At 34.7% G+C, this 18,184-nt stretch overlaps 4 protein-coding genes across 4 annotated transcripts; 1 reads left to right on the forward strand and 3 right to left on the reverse strand.

Moving 5' to 3' along the window:
* Window positions 1-7,466: 7,466 nt before the first annotated feature.
* LOC109612022 (larval cuticle protein 65Ag1-like) lies at window positions 7,467-8,081 on the reverse strand. The gene is made up of 2 exons (XM_020035608.2): window positions 7,824-8,081; window positions 7,467-7,767 (listed from the first exon to the last, which is right to left on the reverse strand). Exons 1-2 carry the CDS (start codon window positions 7,910-7,912, stop codon window positions 7,596-7,598), a joined length of 261 nt encoding a protein of 86 aa, XP_019891167.2. The 5' UTR covers window positions 7,913-8,081; the 3' UTR covers window positions 7,467-7,595.
* A 1,939-nt stretch (window positions 8,082-10,020) lies between these two features.
* Window positions 10,021-10,539, reverse strand: LOC101900191 (larval cuticle protein 65Ab1). Its single transcript, XM_011292849.3, has 2 exons — window positions 10,376-10,539; window positions 10,021-10,305 (listed from the first exon to the last, which is right to left on the reverse strand). Exons 1-2 carry the CDS (start codon window positions 10,510-10,512, stop codon window positions 10,095-10,097), a joined length of 348 nt encoding a protein of 115 aa, XP_011291151.1. The 5' UTR covers window positions 10,513-10,539; the 3' UTR covers window positions 10,021-10,094.
* A 4,496-nt stretch (window positions 10,540-15,035) lies between these two features.
* LOC105261615 (larval cuticle protein 65Ab1-like) lies at window positions 15,036-15,581 on the reverse strand. Its single transcript, XM_011292848.3, has 2 exons — window positions 15,389-15,581; window positions 15,036-15,322 (listed from the first exon to the last, which is right to left on the reverse strand). Exons 1-2 carry the CDS (start codon window positions 15,523-15,525, stop codon window positions 15,112-15,114), a joined length of 348 nt encoding a protein of 115 aa, XP_011291150.1. The 5' UTR covers window positions 15,526-15,581; the 3' UTR covers window positions 15,036-15,111.
* A 654-nt stretch (window positions 15,582-16,235) lies between these two features.
* LOC101899851 (larval cuticle protein 65Ab1-like) lies at window positions 16,236-16,768 on the forward strand. The gene is made up of 2 exons (XM_005180145.4): window positions 16,236-16,430; window positions 16,498-16,768. Exons 1-2 carry the CDS (start codon window positions 16,294-16,296, stop codon window positions 16,706-16,708), a joined length of 348 nt encoding a protein of 115 aa, XP_005180202.2. The 5' UTR covers window positions 16,236-16,293; the 3' UTR covers window positions 16,709-16,768.
* Window positions 16,769-18,184: the final 1,416 nt, after the last annotated feature.

Genomic DNA, 18,184 nt, shown 5'->3' on the forward strand with positions numbered 1-18,184 from the left:
CAAATGCAGCGAGACATTTTATACATTCGGAGATTTAGGGTGTAAACAACCGTAAATTGTTTGTCGATCATTGTTTTATTTTGTGTAAACCAGGTTTGTTTTCATTTAGGAACTTGTTTTTTTATATTTATACCCTACAACACTATGTGTTGAGGGTATTATAAGTTTGATTGGGCCAAAAATTATGTAACACCACGAAATATTGATTTCCCACATAGGAAAGTATATATGGATCTTCCTATCTCGCAGAGCTGAATCGATATAGCTATGTATGTCCGTCCGTCCGTCTGTCCGTCTGTCCGTCTGTCCATGTTAATTTGTAATCACTCTACAGGTCGCAATTATGGCCCGATCTTCACGAAATTTAAAATGTAGGTGGGGTTAAGGTCAGAATAGAACCCTATTTCTTTTGGAGAGGATTGCATAATATTTAGGGGTTGAAATGGACCAAAAACTGAAAAATTTGCTGATTTTGCAGTTGCTCTACAGGTCACAATTATAGACCGATCGACGCGGAATTTCGCATGTAGCTAGAGTTTAGGGCGGGGAAGAACCCTACCAAATTGGGTGGTCATCGGATAATATTTAGCGGGTAAAATAGACCATATCTTTTGTGTTGAAAAAATTCAATTTTTTCATTAAACCGCGAATATTTTAAATCCCGGCTAAATCACAAAGCCATGACAAGGTTACTTCTGATTTTTACATTGATGTTAACATCCAATAAATCGGATATATAGCAAAATATGTGCGATATATATGTCTATCAAAGAAGATATGCTTGAAAAATCTCTTATATGTCGAGAACGGCAGAACTTATTTCGACAGTTTTCATTAATTCAGAATGGCCTCTTGGCAGGAAAGAAAAAACTTCTAAAAAAATCGCATAAAAATATCTCTATATAGATGAAAATATTGATTTTGTAAAATTTTCTCATATTTTTTCAATTTTGTCATATTTTTGGCATATTTTCATTTTGAATTAAACATTTGGTTATATTTCTACAGCTAACAAAACAAAGTAGTTAGGATATCAGGATATCATATACAGATCGCATTTATGGCCCGATCCTTATGAAATTTTGCATGGGGATAAAATGAGGGTCAGAATAGAAGCCTACTCTTTTTGGAGATGATCGCCATATATTTAGGGGTTGGAATGGACCAAAACTACTGCAAAATTGTCAGCAGGTCGTAATTATCGCCCGATCCTCACGCACATTTGAATGGGGGTTACCGGACATTGCAAAAGCCAAGCAGTTTTGGATGGCCATCCAAAAATATTCAATGTGTGAAATAGTTTTCCAACTTTTGTAGACAAAATACGAAAATGTCCATTCCAGTGACTTTTTGGAGAATTCACAAATACAGGACAGACGCACTTCTGACTATTTCGTTAACGCTGATTTCGTTAAAGAATATAGTCAAATGTCTGTATCTCATATAGATGCGTTTCAGTCAAAAACCAATAATAAATGTTAATCTTTTGCCACTTCTGAGAGATTATAGGTCTTTGGGAAATATTGGTTCCAGATCTATGAAGACCATATACGTGCAACATCTACCAATAAATTGGAAATGAGCAAATTAGTTTAAGTTGCTATTATTCGAAAATTAGAGAACGAAACCTGATGGTTTTCTTTTATTATTTGTCACAATATCTTGTGAAATTCTTTCGAGTAGAACGAAACCTGATGGTTTTCTTTTATTATTTGTCACAATATCTTGTGGAATTCTTTCGAGTATTTCGCCTATATAAACTGTATGGTTTTTTATAGTGTTGTAGGGTATTCAACGGTCGGCCCCGCTCGACTGTAGCCTATTCTTACTTGTTATTATAAATAATGATTCGACTAAATTCAAATAAATACCCCTAGCAAAAATGTCAATAAATGTCCACATGTCGGCCCTATTTTTCAGCCTTCCAGGCTTTATTTTGGGAGATAGAGTCCTAAATGATATAGCACATCTATTAAAAAGTAAGCAAAGGGGCCGACCATTTCATACAACACAGGTCCAGGTCTTCGCACTGCAATTTGCGATAAAGTTTCTTTTGACTAGAATGAAGATTCCCCTAAGAAACATCCTCTTATCTACTACATATTAAAAGTAAACTTAATTGAACTTAATTGTTCCTCTTTTCGAATAATCATCATCGATCTGGAACCATTATTTTCCAAAAACATAAGATCTCTAAAAGAGTCCTGCAAAAGTTTTAACTTGGCTTTTCCGAATTCATATATTTATATTATTTATTTATGTTATTATATTTATATTATTTATAATTATATATTATTCATATTTATATATAGATCAGCGTAAAATTCTAAGACGTTCTTTCGAACGGACTGTGATAAAATTTTGCATACATGATTTTAGCGACAGTATTTACCGGAATTATTTCAAATTTCATATTTGAAGTTTGTAATGGGTAGTACCCTATGAAAAAACATTTTTGTATGCAGGTCCACGTTTTCGTATAGCCTCCATATAACGGCAGCTCCCGATATTCGATATTTTGATGATTTGTCCGACGTTATTCACCGCAATCGTTTTAAATTTCGTATTGGGAGATTTTAAATGGTTACTATAACCTACAGAAAAAATTCGTATGCAGTCCTACGTCGTATAGCCCCTACTTAACGGTACCCCCCGATATTCGAATTCAAATTTCGCATTTGAAGTTCGTAATGAATGCTACAGCCTATGACAAAAATTTTGTAAGCAGGTCCACGTCTTCGTATAGTCTCCATATAACAGATTTCATTTAAGTGGTAGTTTTCCGAAGTTTTTTGAAATTTTTCAAAATCCTTCCAAACGGCGGAGAGTTGAAAAAGTTAGGCCCGGGCGAACTTAGCTGCTTTTTTACTTGTTTCACACAAAATTGTGGTCAATTTTACCAGCAAAATATTATACGATATGCTGGGCTTCAGCGCTGTCCTGAACTCTATCTTTATAAATAAACCAGTAAAGAAAGTCTTAAAGTCGGGCGGGACCGACTTTATGATACCCTACACCACTTTGCTAATTAAGTAGAGCTCCACATAACAATTAAAAGTTTTTATGGGAGAATTCAATCATACACGCTATGATTATAATTATAATTTAAAGTTCAAAGGACTAAATATGCCGAAGCATTTGTATCTTTAAATTCGGAATTGTATTGCCCATTTGGTGCACAATTAATTTGAAATCGGATAAAGATATATATGGGAGCTATATCCAAATCTGAACCGATCTTGATAAAATTTGGCAAAAATATTTCTTAGCTTTATTTGATATATTTCCCTGAATATCGTTGTTACGGAGTGCATATTACGGTTGTGGGTAACAAATATAACAAATCGGATGAATAATATATATGGAAGCTATAGCTATATCTGAACCGATCTTCACCAAATTTGACATACTAGCTTCTAGACTCAATTCGGTCGTAAGTGCCAAATTCCATCCCATTTGGACAAATATTAGACGTTTGGTGCACAATAAAAGTTAAATCGGACGAAGTTATATATGGGAGCTATATCCAAATCTGAACCGATCTCGACAAAATTTAGGAAATGTATTTCTGAGCTGTATTTGATATATTTCCCCAAATATTGTTGTTGCATAGTGCATATTACGGCGGCGGTGGACAAAAATAACAAATCGGATGAACAGTATATATGGGAGCTATAGCTATATCTGAACCGATTTTGATCAAATTTGACATACATATTTTCAGGCCTAATTTGGGTGTATATGCAAAATTCCATAAAATTCGGGCTGATATTACACGTTTGGTGCACAATAAAAGGCAAATCGGACAAAGATATATATGGGAGCTATATCTAAATTTTGACCGATTATCTCCAATTTCAATAGGGTTCGTCCTTGGGCCAAACAAAAGGACTTTGCAAAATTTCATATGGATCGGGCAATAAATGCGACCTGTACTTTGTTTACAAAAATACATGGACAGACGGACGGACGGACGGACATGCATAAATCGACTCAGAAAGTGATTCTATGCAGATCATCAAAAGGAACTATGGGTCTATCTCGTTTCCTTCTGCCTGTTACAAACAAATGCACAAAGACATAATACCCTGACCACCTTGTGGTGTAGGGTATAAAAAGCTATTCCTCCTTCTTTAAGAACTGTAAGGCGACTTCAACATTTGGACAATTTTTAGGTGTTTGGTCATTTTTAAACCTTGAATTTTTGCTAACATCTTCCAAAAAAAAAAAAAAACAGTAGACCTCTATTCTGGTCCTAACCCTACCCCGATTCAAAATTTCATGAAGATTGGATGATAATTGTGACCTTAATATAATACCCCCAACACATAGTGTTGTAAGGTGAAAAAATATTACAAAATGTACAGTTCAATATTGTAAGTCAAAATAAAAAAAGAATGTGAGATAAAAAATATGACAATATGAGATTTGTTATTGCCGTCTTTTTATGCGACTTTTCTAGATTTTAATTTTTAAGCCAAAAAGCCATCCTGAGTTAGTGAGAATGTTAAAATCCGTCCAGCCATTATTGAGTTATATGCGATATAAATAACATCCACTTCTGTGGAATATGAGATTGTATATAGTTTGTTATATATGCGATATCCTAGATATCAGCATCAATGTAACGGTCAGAAGTAACCTTTCCCTGTGTTTTGATTTTTCGCTGATATTAAAAATATTCCCGGTTTAATATAAATGTTCATATTTTTATACCCTCCACCATAGTATGGAGGGTATATTATGTTTGTCATTCCGTTTGTAACACCTCGAAATAAATATTTTAGACCATGCAAAGTATATATATTCTTGATCAGCATGTATTATATGTGTATTTAGCGATGTCCGCCCGTCTATCCGTCTGTGGAAATCACTCTAGCTTCCGAACGAGTTGAAGTAGGTTGATAAAATGGTTTGTTCTGCAGGACTTTTGGAATTGAAATTGGGCTATATACGTCGACACTTTGGTATAGCCCACATATCACGTTTCCTCCCTATATTCGGTATTTTGATTTTAGCTACATTATTCACCGAAGTTGTTTTTGGTATTTGAAGTTCGTAATGGATACTACAGTCTGTGACAGAAAATTGTCTATACTGGTCCACGTTCTCGCATAAGGTGCAAGCAAAGTCTATACCTACATTGAACTACTTTTGCGAGAATGAAAATTTTAACCAGGACCAAAATAGTTTGAAACGTTCAATACCGCTATGTGGGCCAATGACGTTCTCCGTACGAAGGGGGAAATACCAAAAAGCGGAAAATAACAAATTACAGCTTAATCGGTTAGAAATTGTGGCTGAATACATTGAAACACAGAATATCAAGAGGCACAGAAATATTGGGACTATGCAAAATAATGGACCCATATTGAATATATTCTATGCTTAAGAATTTAAAACACCAAATTACAATTCATTTGATTAAATATTCTTGAAAGCTTCATAATAGTTGAAATACGGAGGCAATTTTTACACGTACACGTGAGAAAAAAACTGTAACAAAGTCAAACGCCATAATTTTTACATTTTTTTAAATTTTATTGAATAAAGCAAAAATGTCGGAAATAGCAGCAAGTTTTAGAATAAATTTAGATTTGTTCGAATTAGTCACCTTTGGCACGAAATATGGCCATCAAACGGCCAATGAAACCGTCACACGCTGCCCGAATGTTGCTCTGCTGTATTTTGGGCCATTCCCGGCGAAGCGCTTGCTTGAGGTGATTGACACTTTGGTATTTTTTAGTGCCAACCTTGATTGGATTGGATCCGGATTGGTATCCGGAGATGTTGGAGGCCATTGTGCGCTGGAAATGAAGCGAGGAACCTAATTTTGTAACCATTCTTAGATGGCGCGTTCTGAGTGCGATGGTGCTGAGTCCTATTCGAATGTCCAAGGTCTGCGGCCAAAATGTTTAAATACACCCTCCAGAATATTTTCGCGATAATAGTCGCCATTTATTCTGATGGCACGGTCGATTAATACGAGCGAAGAGCGACCATAGGCTGTTATGGAGGCCCACACCATGGCCTGCGCTTGAGTTCTGATGGCCAACCGAAGGTGCACATTTTCAGCTGACCTCTTTGGCAATTAAACATGATCATTTTGTTTGTTTACAAACTACTGGACAACGAAAGTTTTCTCATCGGAGAAAACCAAATTCGGCAGTTCTCCACTTTCGGCCAAGCGAATCAACTCTTTACCTCATTTGAGTCTATTTTCTTTCAGTTGCGGTGTAAGTTCTTGCACTTTTTGGAATTTCAATGGCTTTACCCCGAGCTCATTTTTTCAATATTTGCCGAATGGAATATAGCGACATGTTCAGCTCACGAGCAATTTTTCGGCCACTGCGACGCGGGTTTCGATCAAGTCGCTTCTTTACTTTTTCATTATATTGTATAAATGGAGATCCTAATGCTATTTTAAATGATATGGAACATACATTAAAACGAATTTATTAACTGCTTATAATAGCCTCATGTAACATATTAGCATATTTTTTATTCAAATGAGCTGTAATTTAGAATTTTGTAGCTTGATCATCAGTTATTTGATACTTCGAATTCTATTGGGGGTTAATGAACTACTCTCAAAACAGATTTATTATAGGTATCCTCTTCAATATCTATAAAAGATATTGGTACGTTTGATATTTGGTTGTACGTTTGATTATTTGTTTGTTTAGTTGTTTGTAATTTACAGACTCAAAATCGCTGAACTGATTTTTCTGAAAATTCCCAGATATATTATAGCATTGCCTGAAAGTAACATAGGCTTTATAATTTTTTCAAATCATACTTGGAATTGGAGATAATGCATCCGAATCGGAAGTAACTCCAAAAAGTTTAGATTTTTTATGGCCATATCTATTGATCGGTTGTAGATATAGTTTTCACATTTGGAATGTGTAACGAAATTTGGTATAAAAATAAATTTTCCAAATTATATTGAAATCGGTTGAGTTTTGGATAAAGCTTCCATATATATTTTCGGCCGATTTCAAATATTCAATGACCGATTTTAATTAAATTCGGAATAAGTGACAAAAATTGTTACAAAAATAAATTCGCCAAACTATATTGAAATCGGTTCAGATTTAGATATTGCTCCCATATACATTTTCGTCCGATTTCATGTATTTGATGTTTTGTGCTATAAATCTCTAATTTCAATGAAATCTGGAATGTGTGACGGAATTTGGACTAGAAATAAATTTGCCAAATTATACTGATATCGGTTCAGATTTGAATATAGTTTTTATATTAATTTTTCGGCCGATTTGGAGTATTTGATGCATCAAATACGTTATGTATGTCAAATTTCAAACAAACTCTTCGTGTACACGAATTAAATTTAGCACGTATTTATTTAACATGGTGATGTGTATATAATGTTCCGAAGCTATAAGTCTAAAAGCCATGTAAAAAATTTTTGATGTTGCAAAAAAAAAAAAATTAAATGGATGTTGCAAGTTTGGAAAGATTTTTTAATTAACACTTAGAAATAATTAACAAAATTTAAACAAAAATATTAGAAATTGTTGTTCATATCCTTTTAACTATGCCATATATATACTCTATGGTTGGTTCAGAATTTAAATGTTAAGAATGTGATCGCCAGCGATTTTGCAACCTTTCTCATCGGCAACATAGCTAACGTTGTAAGCCGAGCCATCATGAGGATCCTTGAAAGAGTAGGTGCCACGGACCACAATGCCTTCAGGACCATACTCATCGCCGGGCAATTCCTCGAGTTTACCTTCAGCTCTGTAAATATTGAATGAATATCCACTATGAAATGTTTTCGAAACATTTGAACTTACACAAAATCGGTATCCAATTTTAGAGTCTCGGGAGCAGGTGCTGCCAAGGTAATGGCAAATAGAGCGACTAAGACAAGCAGAAACTTCATTTTTTTGTGTTTTTTCAAATGGTGATTGTTTAAATGCTCAAATCGTTTTGGATATAGATGTGAATTCGGAGAGCCCTTTTATACCAATTAAACGAAGTGCATCAATCTCTGATTGTTTTGTGTCTTATCATAGATTAGGGGGAATTATCTGACAAGTATTTACAATGGGCTTTTGCAAAACGTGTGCATAAGAAAATTAGAGTTCATCACTTGTTAAATATATAGTTTAAATGTATTTGTCAAATAAAGATATAGCCCCGCAAAATAGGTGTTTTTGATTTGCAGTGTATAGCTAAAGAAATTTCTTTATACCCATTTTATATTGGTTGTAAGGTACGTTAAAAATGGTTTAACACTATATTATTGTGCTAAGCTAAATTAAATTATTTTACGGCCTATATAAAATTGGTATATAATAATTTCATTAGCAATAAATGCCAAATGAAGTGCCCATATTTTGCGGGACTATGTATGACCAGAGTTTTGGAATGTCCTGTTTGATCAGTTATCTGTATCTCTCAATCTATATTTTATGGAAACATTTGAGCTGGCAATTTGGTAATTAATGGACTCTCGATTTTTTATGAACACATTTTACAAATGTATATCAGAAATAATTTTTACTTAACTGTGATTAGATACAAAACAATCAGAAGGTGGTGTACGTCGTTTGATTGGCGTAAAAAGTCTCAATGAATTTACATGCACGCCTTTGACTAGATCACCATTAAAAAAAAAATCACCCTGTAGAAGTGCTGCATCATAGACACACACCTTTCATCCATTAAACAGTTTTATAAATTTGCTACACCCTGTGATCTTCCCTTCGATAGTTCACAATTTCATTATTTTGAAAATGAAAGATCAATATGAAGTTAATGTCACCCATGGCAAAGGCTATAGAAGTGCGGGGCCGACCATGTGCTACCCTACAACACTACAATATGTTAGAAGTCAATGGCCATCCAAAATGGTAGAACTCTTCCCTGTCCTTAACTCTCTTTTCAGGCGTGTCGATTGGCTTCAATTTTGTGATCAGGAATTTTTTCTGTTTTTGGTTCATTTGAACCTCTAAATATTTTGCGATCATCTCCAAAAACAAGAAGCCTCTCTGTGTCTCCTAATTTAGACTCTGGACACCAGAACTCAAGAGCCGGTCATGGTGATGGTGTGGGCCGCAATTACAGCCGATGGTCGCTCTGCGCTTGTATTAATCGACCGTGGCATCAGAATAAATGCTGAATATTATCGCGAAAATATTCTGGGCAGTGTATTAAAGCCTATTAAAGCATTGGGCTCGCAAACATATTGGCCGCGGACCTTGGACATTCCGTCAGGAATCAACACGCGCCACCTAAGAATGGTTACAAAATGAGGTTCCTCGCTTCATTTCCTGAGCACAATGGCCACCAAAATCTTCAGATACCAATCCGTTGAACTATTGTGTCTGGAGTATTTTGGAAAGCAAGGTTGGCACTAAAAAATACAAAAGTGTCGATCACATCAAGCTAGCGCTTAGCCGGGAATGGGCCGAAATACCGCAGAGCAACATTCGGGCAGCGTGTGACGGTTTCATTGGCCATTTGAAGGCCATAATTCGTGCCTAAAGGTTACCGATTCGGACAAATGTAAACTTATTCTAAAGTTTGATCCCGCCCGACTTTTGACCTTTCTTTATTTGTTTATAGATATATATTATGATTTGAAGTTTAGATTAACATGTATAAACAAAAAAGTGGTGCGGTTATATGCACAAGAAAAGTTGACCTATGTCTTTTAAAGGGCAGTTAAGAATTTAAAACAGAAATTAAGAAAATTCTGTGAAAAAGAACTTCAAATGCCGAAATTGAGAAAATTCTGTGAACTATATTCTACCGATAGAATGGTAAATATCTCGAACATGATAAGGAACATTTCTGGAGTAAAATTTTTGGGACTACACTAAACGTAGCCACTTTCCAAAGTCACATCGCTTTCAGCTAAAAGAGGTTTCCGGCGATTTTTTAAAAAATGGTCGCTTAAAAAAAACCTTTTAACCCGTTCTATCTTACAAATAAAATTGACAGGTCATTTAAGCTTTTTAATTAGGAAATTTAAACAAAGAGTACTCACATTATATATTGATTTTTTATTGACATTCGTTTAAATCGTTAACACATTTTCTTCGTGTTTTTTCGAATATTTAGACTTTAGGAATGTGATCGCCAACTGGTTGGAAACCTTTCTCATCGGCAACATAATTAACGGTGTAAACCTTGCCATCGTGAGGATCCTTGTAAGAGTAGGTGCCATGGACCACAATGGCATGATGTCCTTCATGATCGTGTTCATCGCCGGGAAATTCCTTGAGTTTGCCTTCTTCGTGACGCGAGAAGCCATCACTGGTCTCAGCTCTGTAATTTTTAAAAATATTCATTATATAGTAAGAATCAAAAGTTATGATTTAGAAATGTTCAAACTTACACAAAAGCATAGCTATCATGTTTAAATTCGGCATCCAATTTGAGAATCTCAGCATGATCGTGATGTTCTTCATGATCGGGAGTAGGAGCTGCCAAGGCAATGGCGAAGACCGCGAGAAAAACAATAAGGAATTTCATTTTTGTTGATGATTGTCCGAAAACTTTCTGGATATGGATGAACATTCATAGAGGCCTTTTATACAAATCGAACGCAGCGACTCCTAAAAATAAAAAACGTTTTTTTATCAATTTATTGTTATTGTAGTAAATATTTGTAATAGGCCTTTTTTGCAAACTTGTTCTCCTTAAATTAAAAGTTCATTACTTTTCAATTTGTTAACTCAAATTGCTCCATAAAATTTGGGATTAACAGTCATAGCATACGCATAGTAATTGATCAATCAGCAAATTCCGAAAATTTGGTCATAACCTTGTAATATATGTGCTCTTAATTTGACATTTATAGCTGTGGAATTTTTGAAACCAAAATTTGTCTAGACTGTGAAATAATTTGTCAGTTAACATTTACAAGCTCACTGTTAATTTGTATCTACCTATTGTTGTATGGCGCCATATTACTTCGTCGTAAGCGATCACATACACACAACCTACAAGTGGGATAAAATTGGAAAGAAATCTGTGAAAATATATATTTTTTGATCCTGAAAACAGTTTGTTAAACATTTGGGACATTTTATTACTAATCCCGGTGTTGTCGTTATACCCTACAACACTATGTGTTGGGGAAATTATAAGTTTGATTGGGCCAAAAATTATGTAACACCACAAACTATTGGTTTCCCATATAGGAAAATATATAGATCTTCCTATCTCGCCCATGTCCGTCCGTCAGTCCATTTTAATTTTTAATAACTCTACAGGTCGCAATTATGGCCGACCTTCACGAAATTTAGAATGGGAGTGAGGCTAGAGTAGATGACGTTTGTTTTTGGAAATGATCGCATAATATTTAGTGGTTGAAATGGACCAAACACTGAAAATTTTCTTGATTTTACAGTTGCTCTAAAGGTTGCAATTATAGACCAATCGTCGCAGAAGTCAGCATGGAGTTAGAGCTTAGGGCTGGGCTGAAGCCTTCCAATTTTGATGGTCACCGTGTAATATTTAGTGGGTGAAATAGACCATAATATTTGTGTTAAATAAAAGTCAAATTTTCCATTAAACCGTGACTATTTTTAATCCCGCCGAAATCACAAATAGAGAACAGGCAATTCTGACCGATAATAAATATATCGGATATATGTAGCGAAATATTTACAATGTATATACGTAAGAAGAAAGGCGATGTTAGCTAGAATGCTTATATCTGAAGTATGGCTGGACCGATTTTGACAAATTTTGTCAATTCAGAATACCATCTTTGTATAAAAGTATTATAGTATAATTTGACTTTTAAAATTGAAATGTATATTTTGTAATATTTTTCACCTTACAACACAAATTGGGGTTATTATATACAGATTGCAATTATCAACCGATCCTCACAAAAATGTTCATAATATTGTTTTCAAAGATGTCCATAATATATTTAGGGTTGAAATGGACCAACAACTAAAAATGCTACTGATTTTGCAGCTGTTATAAAGGTTACAAATAGAAACAAACGGAAATGAAAGTTCGCATGAAGTTAAAGTTTAGGACAGCGCGTAGAATAGACTACTACTTTTGTGTGAAAAAATAACAACATTACTTACAGGCGTTATCCGAAATACACAAAAGGCGAACTTCTGGCTTTTTATGCTGATTTCGTTGACGAATATAGTCAAATATCGTAGACAAGCAAACCATATAGATGAGTGTAAATTTGGAGATACAGAGGGGTCTCTTGCTTTTGGAAATATTTAATATAATATGAACCAAAAACAGAAAAAATTTCCTGATCACACATTTGAAGCCAATCGACATGCCTGAGAAGAGAGTTAAGGGCAGGGAAGAATTCTAGCATTTTGGAGGACCATTGGATTACACTTAGCTGTGAAATGCACCACAACAACTAAAAGCACGAGAGTGCGTAAATATAGACCAAATTAAGTTCGTCATCGTAACTCATCGAAATAATCATTTTAGACCCAACAAAGAATATATATTCTCGATCACCGTAAAATTCTAAGACGATTTCCGATTTCACTGTCCGTCTGTCTGCCCGTTTGTTGTAATCACGATACAGTCTAAACGAATTGAGATAGGAAGCTAAAATTTTGCACAGATCTCTCTTTTGTCTGCAGGGACGTCAAGTACGAATATGGGCTCTATCGGTCGACGATATCGTATAGCCCCCATATAACGGTACCCCCCGATATTCGGTATTTTGATGATTTCACTCACATTTTTCAACGGAATTGTCTGAAAATATACACAAGGAGTTTCTTGTGAGTACTTTATCCCTAGAAAGAGAATTGTATACCTATATAGGTCCACGATATCGTATATCCCCCATATAACGGTACCCCATCGATATCCGGTATTTTGATGATTTTAGCCATATTTTTCAACTGAATTGTGGGTATTTTGATGACTTTAGTTTCATTTTTCAATGGAATGGTCTGATAATCCACACAAGGAGTTCTTTGTGAGCACTTTACCCCTAAAAGGGAATTGTCTATATAATCTCCACAATATCGTATATCCCCCATATAACGGTACTCCCCTATATTCGATTTTTTGATGATTTAACCCACATTTTCCAATGGAATTATCCAATTATCACATGGAGTTCCTTGTGAATTCTTTACCCCCAGACATAGATTTGTCTACATAGGTCCACAATATCGTATATCTCCCCATATGCCCTCCAAATGGTGGAGGGTATGGCCCGACCGAACATACTGCTTTTTTAGTTGTTTTAATAATAATAAGTTAATAATATTTGTTATAATCAAAAAAAAAAATAATAATAATAAATAAACGCGGAACTGTAACTTATTAAAAACAACCAAAGTTATGATTTTCCAGGTACTTGACTTGATTTAATAAAAATTATATATATATATTTGTGGTTTATATAAAAATGGAGATGTAATATCCTTCATATCAAGGGAATTTTCCCGGTCCTGTTACTTGTTTTGCGGTCCTCAAATTAAGTTTTATTTTATGTCAGTGTTTAAGGATACAAATCCTAGAATAACCCGTTGTAAATATTGCCAGAATTGTTTTATTTGGTGCTTAAAACACTCAATTTCCAAAATTAGTTTTTACTTATTTGACCCTTTTTATACCCTCCACCATACATATTAAGTTCGTCATTCCGTTTATAATTCATCGAAATAATAACTTTAGACCTCACAAAAGTCCTCATATAATGGTTTTCATTTAAGGGATATTTTTCAACGATTTTCTTTTTGAAATTATTCAAGATCCTTCAAAATGGTAGAGGATATTAAAAGTTCGGCCCGGCCGAACTGATCTGCTTTTTATACCCTACACCACAAGGTGGTCGGTGTATTATGTGTTTGTGCATTTGTTTGTAACAGGCAAAAGGAAACGAGATAGACGCATAGTTTCTTTTGATGATCTGCATAGATGACATTTTGAGTCGATTTATGCATGTCCGTCCGTCTATCCATCTGACCATGTATTTTTGTAAACAAAGTACAGGTCGCATTTATTGCCCGATCCAGATGATAAATCATTTGCTTCGTCAAATTTGCCTTTTTTGTGCGCCAAAGGAGTAATATTAGCCAAAAGGGGATGAAATTTGGCTCTTACGACCAAATCTGGTCTAGAAACCAGTATGTCAAATTTGGTGAAAATCGGTTCAGATATAGCTATAGCTCCCATATATATGTTTTCATCCGATTTGTTGAATTTATTCTGTACAGCCATAATGTCCACTCGGTAGTAACGGTATTCGGGGAAATATATCAAATACAGCTGAGAAATGCCATTGCCAAATTTTATCGAGATCGGTTCAGATTTGGATATAACTCCCATATATATCCTTATCCGATTTCAAGTTAATTGTGCACCAAATGGGTAATATAAGCCCGAATTGAAAAGACACAAATGCCTCGATAAATTTAGGAGAAATCTATTAAGAGAAGGATCAACTTTGCCACAGCTTATGTTCCTTTAGATTTTAATTATAACTATAATCATAGTTGGCATGATTTAATTCTCACAAATTCCACATAAAAGCTTTTATTTGTTATGTGAAGCTCTACTAAATATGCAGTGTAGTATATGGTATCATAAAGTCGGCCCCGCTCGACTTTAAGACTTTCTTTACTGCTTTACTTTTTTAATATATATAATTTAATATATACATAAAGGGCCATTATCCTTTATATTATATGTATATTAAACATCTCCTGTCGAAAAGATTGTTTTTCACGAAGAAACCAATAACTACTTATATTTAAACAAATCGACTAGTAAGTATGGCATAACCTCGGGTCAGAATGGAAGCCTATTGTTTTTGTTGAAATGGAACAATAAATAACTGAAAACTATTCTAATTTTGCAAAATGTAAAATTTATAACAACGTTCGTGTGAAATTGTTTTGAATACCTATTATCACGTCAGAGGGCATCAATGAATGGACAAATACAAAAGGTCAAATATTGTTGAATAGTATTTGTCATAGTTTTGCTTCTACCTTCTTACAATTATAACATAAGCCTTGGCAAAGTTGAAACGAGAATTAGTTCTATAACATGTTTAATTTCTTTTATCGGCATCCATATAATACAGTATATTTATTTTTGGTTATCCAGAATTTAGACTTTAGGAATGTGATCGCCAACAGGTTGGAAACCTTTCTCATCGGCAACATAGTTAACGGTGTAAACCTTGCCATCATGAGGATCCTTGTAAGAGTAGGTGCCATGGACCACAATGGCATGATGACCTTCATGATCATGCTCATCGCCGGGGAATTCCTTAAGTTTGCCTTCTTCGTGGCGGGAGAAGCCATCGCTGGTTTCTGCTCTGTAATTATTGAATGCATACCCATTTGAATATCGTGTGAAATGTTTTGAAAACATTTGAACTTACACAAAAGCATAACTGTCATGTTTAAAATCGGTATCCAATTTTAGAATTTCAGCATGATCATGATGTTCATCATGATCGGGAGCAGGAGCTGCCAAGGCGATGGCGACAACCGCGATAAGAACAATAAGGAATTTCATTGTTGTTTCTTTTGAAATGGTGATTGTTGAAATGGCCAACACTTTTTGGATATGAATGTAATTTCATAGAGCCCTTTTATACCAATCAAACGAAGTGGATCAATTTCTGATTGTATCTAATCACAGTTAAGTATAAATTATTTGACATTTATTTGTAATGGGCTTTCGTCAAACGTGCTCGTATAAAATTGCAGTTCATTACTTTCCAAATTGATAGCTTAAATGTATTCGTCAAATATAGATTAAGAGATACAGATAATTGATCAAAGAGCACATTTCGAATACGTGGTCATAGCCCCACAATATATATGATATTGATTTGACATTTATAGCTAATGAAATTATTAATTACAATTTGTTGACATGTTGGCAGCTTAGCACAATGATCTGGCGCCAAACTGTTTTAGAACGTACCTTACGGTCAGAACAAAATGGGTATTATCAAAATTTTGCCAAGGCAAAATCGCATATTTTACGGGGCTATGACCTGATTTTCGGAATGTGCGGCTTTGTCTTTAAATTCCCTTTTGAAGAATATATTTCAGCTATAAATTTGCAAGTAATGAACTCGAAATTTTTGAAAAACATGTTTTACCAAAGTCTATTACAAATAATTGTCAAATAATTTCTACTTAACTTTGATTAGATACAAAACAATCAGAATTTGATGCACTTCGTTTGATTGGTATAAAAAGACTGCATGAACTTACATCTATATTCAAAAAGTTTTGGATTTTTAAACAATCTCCATTTCAAAAAGGCCAAAAAATGAAAATCCTTGTTGTTTTTGTCGTCGTCTTTGCCATTGCCATGGCTGCTCCTGCTCCCGATCATGATGAACATCATGATCATGCTGAGATTCTCAAATTGGATACCGATTTTAAACATGACAGTTATGCATTTGTGTAAGTTCGAATGTTTTTAAAACCTTACATACGATTTACATAATGGGTACACATTCAATATTTACAGAGCCGAAACTAGCGATGGCTTCTCTCGCCACGAAGAAGGTAAGCTCAAGGAATTCCCCGGAGATGAACACGTTCATGAAGGTCACCATGCCATTGTGGTCCATGGCACCTACTCTTACAAGGATCCTCACGATGGCAAGGTTTACACCGTTAATTATGTTGCCGATGAGAAAGGTTTCCAACCAGTTGGCGATCACATTCCTAAAGTCTAAATTCTGGATTAACAAAAATAAATATAATTTATTGTTCAAACAATTAATCAAGAAATGTTATTCATTTTGGTTTAAATCTTATCACCGTGTTACCGTGCGAAAACAAAGTGCAAAACCATTAAGAAAAGCAAACAACTTTTATATTTGCAAAACTAGAAGATTCTTGCAGGTTCTGGAATAGATCAGAATTAAATAAAATGTAGATCGTTCTTGCAAAATAGTCATGCTTAATAGAATCAATTTGACTATGAATTACACTGAAAAACGCAAAAACTGTATTTGACATATATCTCTACGCTCCAGCAGGGCCAAATTTCTTGTACCATATATAGCTTTGACTTATGGTCAAATTGACAATATCCTTAAAATCGTTACTAGAACAAAGAACCAGAAATATAAATTTTGCTTAAAAATTGGGGCCCAAACTTTTGAAATTCGGAAATTGGGAGGTACCATGGTACAGTAAAAAGGTAAGTTAGAGCTACCAACTGATTACAAGTTTTTTTATGTGTGCCCGACTTCTGCAAAATTTGTGAATTTATTTATTGTTTTGAAAAAAAAAAAAATTTTTTTTTTATTCAATGATTGGAAGTAATGTACAATGCAGGGCGCACATTAAAGGTAATACATTAAAGGTAGTACTTTTACGGAGCTGTTCTACCTCCTTATTGTGCCATGGGAAGTACCGTTGCATTGTATTTTTGGCGAAGGATTTATCTAACCACTGAGAACGTGAAATGTCATATTTCAGGTGATTTGGTTGAAAATAGCGGTCAAATCTTTGAACTATCGAATATAACATTATTAATTTTAACCCAACTTGCGGGCTCGGGTTGCTGAATGAAACATGCTTGAATGATGGCGGAGCCACAAATATTTATACCCTACAACACTATGTGTTGGGGGTATTATAAGTTTGATTGGGCCAAAAAATATGTAACACCTCGAAATATTGGTTTCCCACATAGGAAAGTATATATGGATCTTCCTATCTCGCCGAGCTGAGTCGATCTAGCTATGCATGTCCGTCCGTCCGTCTGTCTGTCTGTCCATGTTCATTTGTAATCACTCTACAGGTCGCAATTATGGACCAATAAAAGTGGAAGTTAGCATGGGGCTAGAGCTTAGGGCTGGGCAGAAGCCTTCCAATTTTGATGGTCATCGTGTAATATTTAGTGGGTGAAAAAGACTATAACATTTGTGATAAATAAAAGTCAAATTTCCATTATACCGCGAATATTTTTAGTCCCAGCGAAATCATAAATAGACGAACAGGTCAATTCTGACCGTTACGTAGATGCCGATAGTAAATATATCGGATATATATAGCGAAATATATACAAAGGAAAAGAATGTTAGATGGAATGCTTATATCTCAAGAATGGCTGGACCGATTTTGACAAATTTTGTCAATTCAGAATGCCCTCTTGACATAAAAGTATAAAATATAAAAAAAAAATCGCATAAAAAAAGTCA

The sequence above is a fragment of the Musca domestica genome, unplaced genomic scaffold, assembly GCF_030504385.1.
Source record: "Musca domestica strain aabys unplaced genomic scaffold, Musca_domestica.polishedcontigs.V.1.1 117, whole genome shotgun sequence".
In the NCBI taxonomy this organism is placed as follows: Eukaryota; Metazoa; Arthropoda; class Insecta; order Diptera; family Muscidae; genus Musca; species Musca domestica.

Excerpts from the sequence above, each read along its gene's own strand:
- LOC109612022 (XM_020035608.2), bottom strand. The coding sequence starts at position 7,912 with ATGAAGTTTCTGCTTGTCTTAGTCGCTCTATTTGCCATTACCTTGGCA. Across the intron at positions 7,768-7,823 it reads AAATTGGATACCGATTTTGT|AGCTGAAGGTAAACTCGAGG; the intron begins GTAAGTTCAAAT and ends CAATATTTACAG.
- LOC101900191 (XM_011292849.3), bottom strand. The coding sequence starts at position 10,512 with ATGAAATTCCTTATTGTTTTTCTCGCGGTCTTCGCCATTGCCTTGGCA. Across the intron at positions 10,306-10,375 it reads CATGATAGCTATGCTTTTGT|AGCTGAGACCAGTGATGGCT; the intron begins GTAAGTTTGAAC and ends TAAAAATTACAG.
- LOC105261615 (XM_011292848.3), bottom strand. The coding sequence starts at position 15,525 with ATGAAATTCCTTATTGTTCTTATCGCGGTTGTCGCCATCGCCTTGGCA. Across the intron at positions 15,323-15,388 it reads CATGACAGTTATGCTTTTGT|AGCAGAAACCAGCGATGGCT; the intron begins GTAAGTTCAAAT and ends CAATAATTACAG.
- LOC101899851 (XM_005180145.4), top strand. The coding sequence starts at position 16,294 with ATGAAAATCCTTGTTGTTTTTGTCGTCGTCTTTGCCATTGCCATGGCT. Across the intron at positions 16,431-16,497 it reads CATGACAGTTATGCATTTGT|AGCCGAAACTAGCGATGGCT; the intron begins GTAAGTTCGAAT and ends CAATATTTACAG.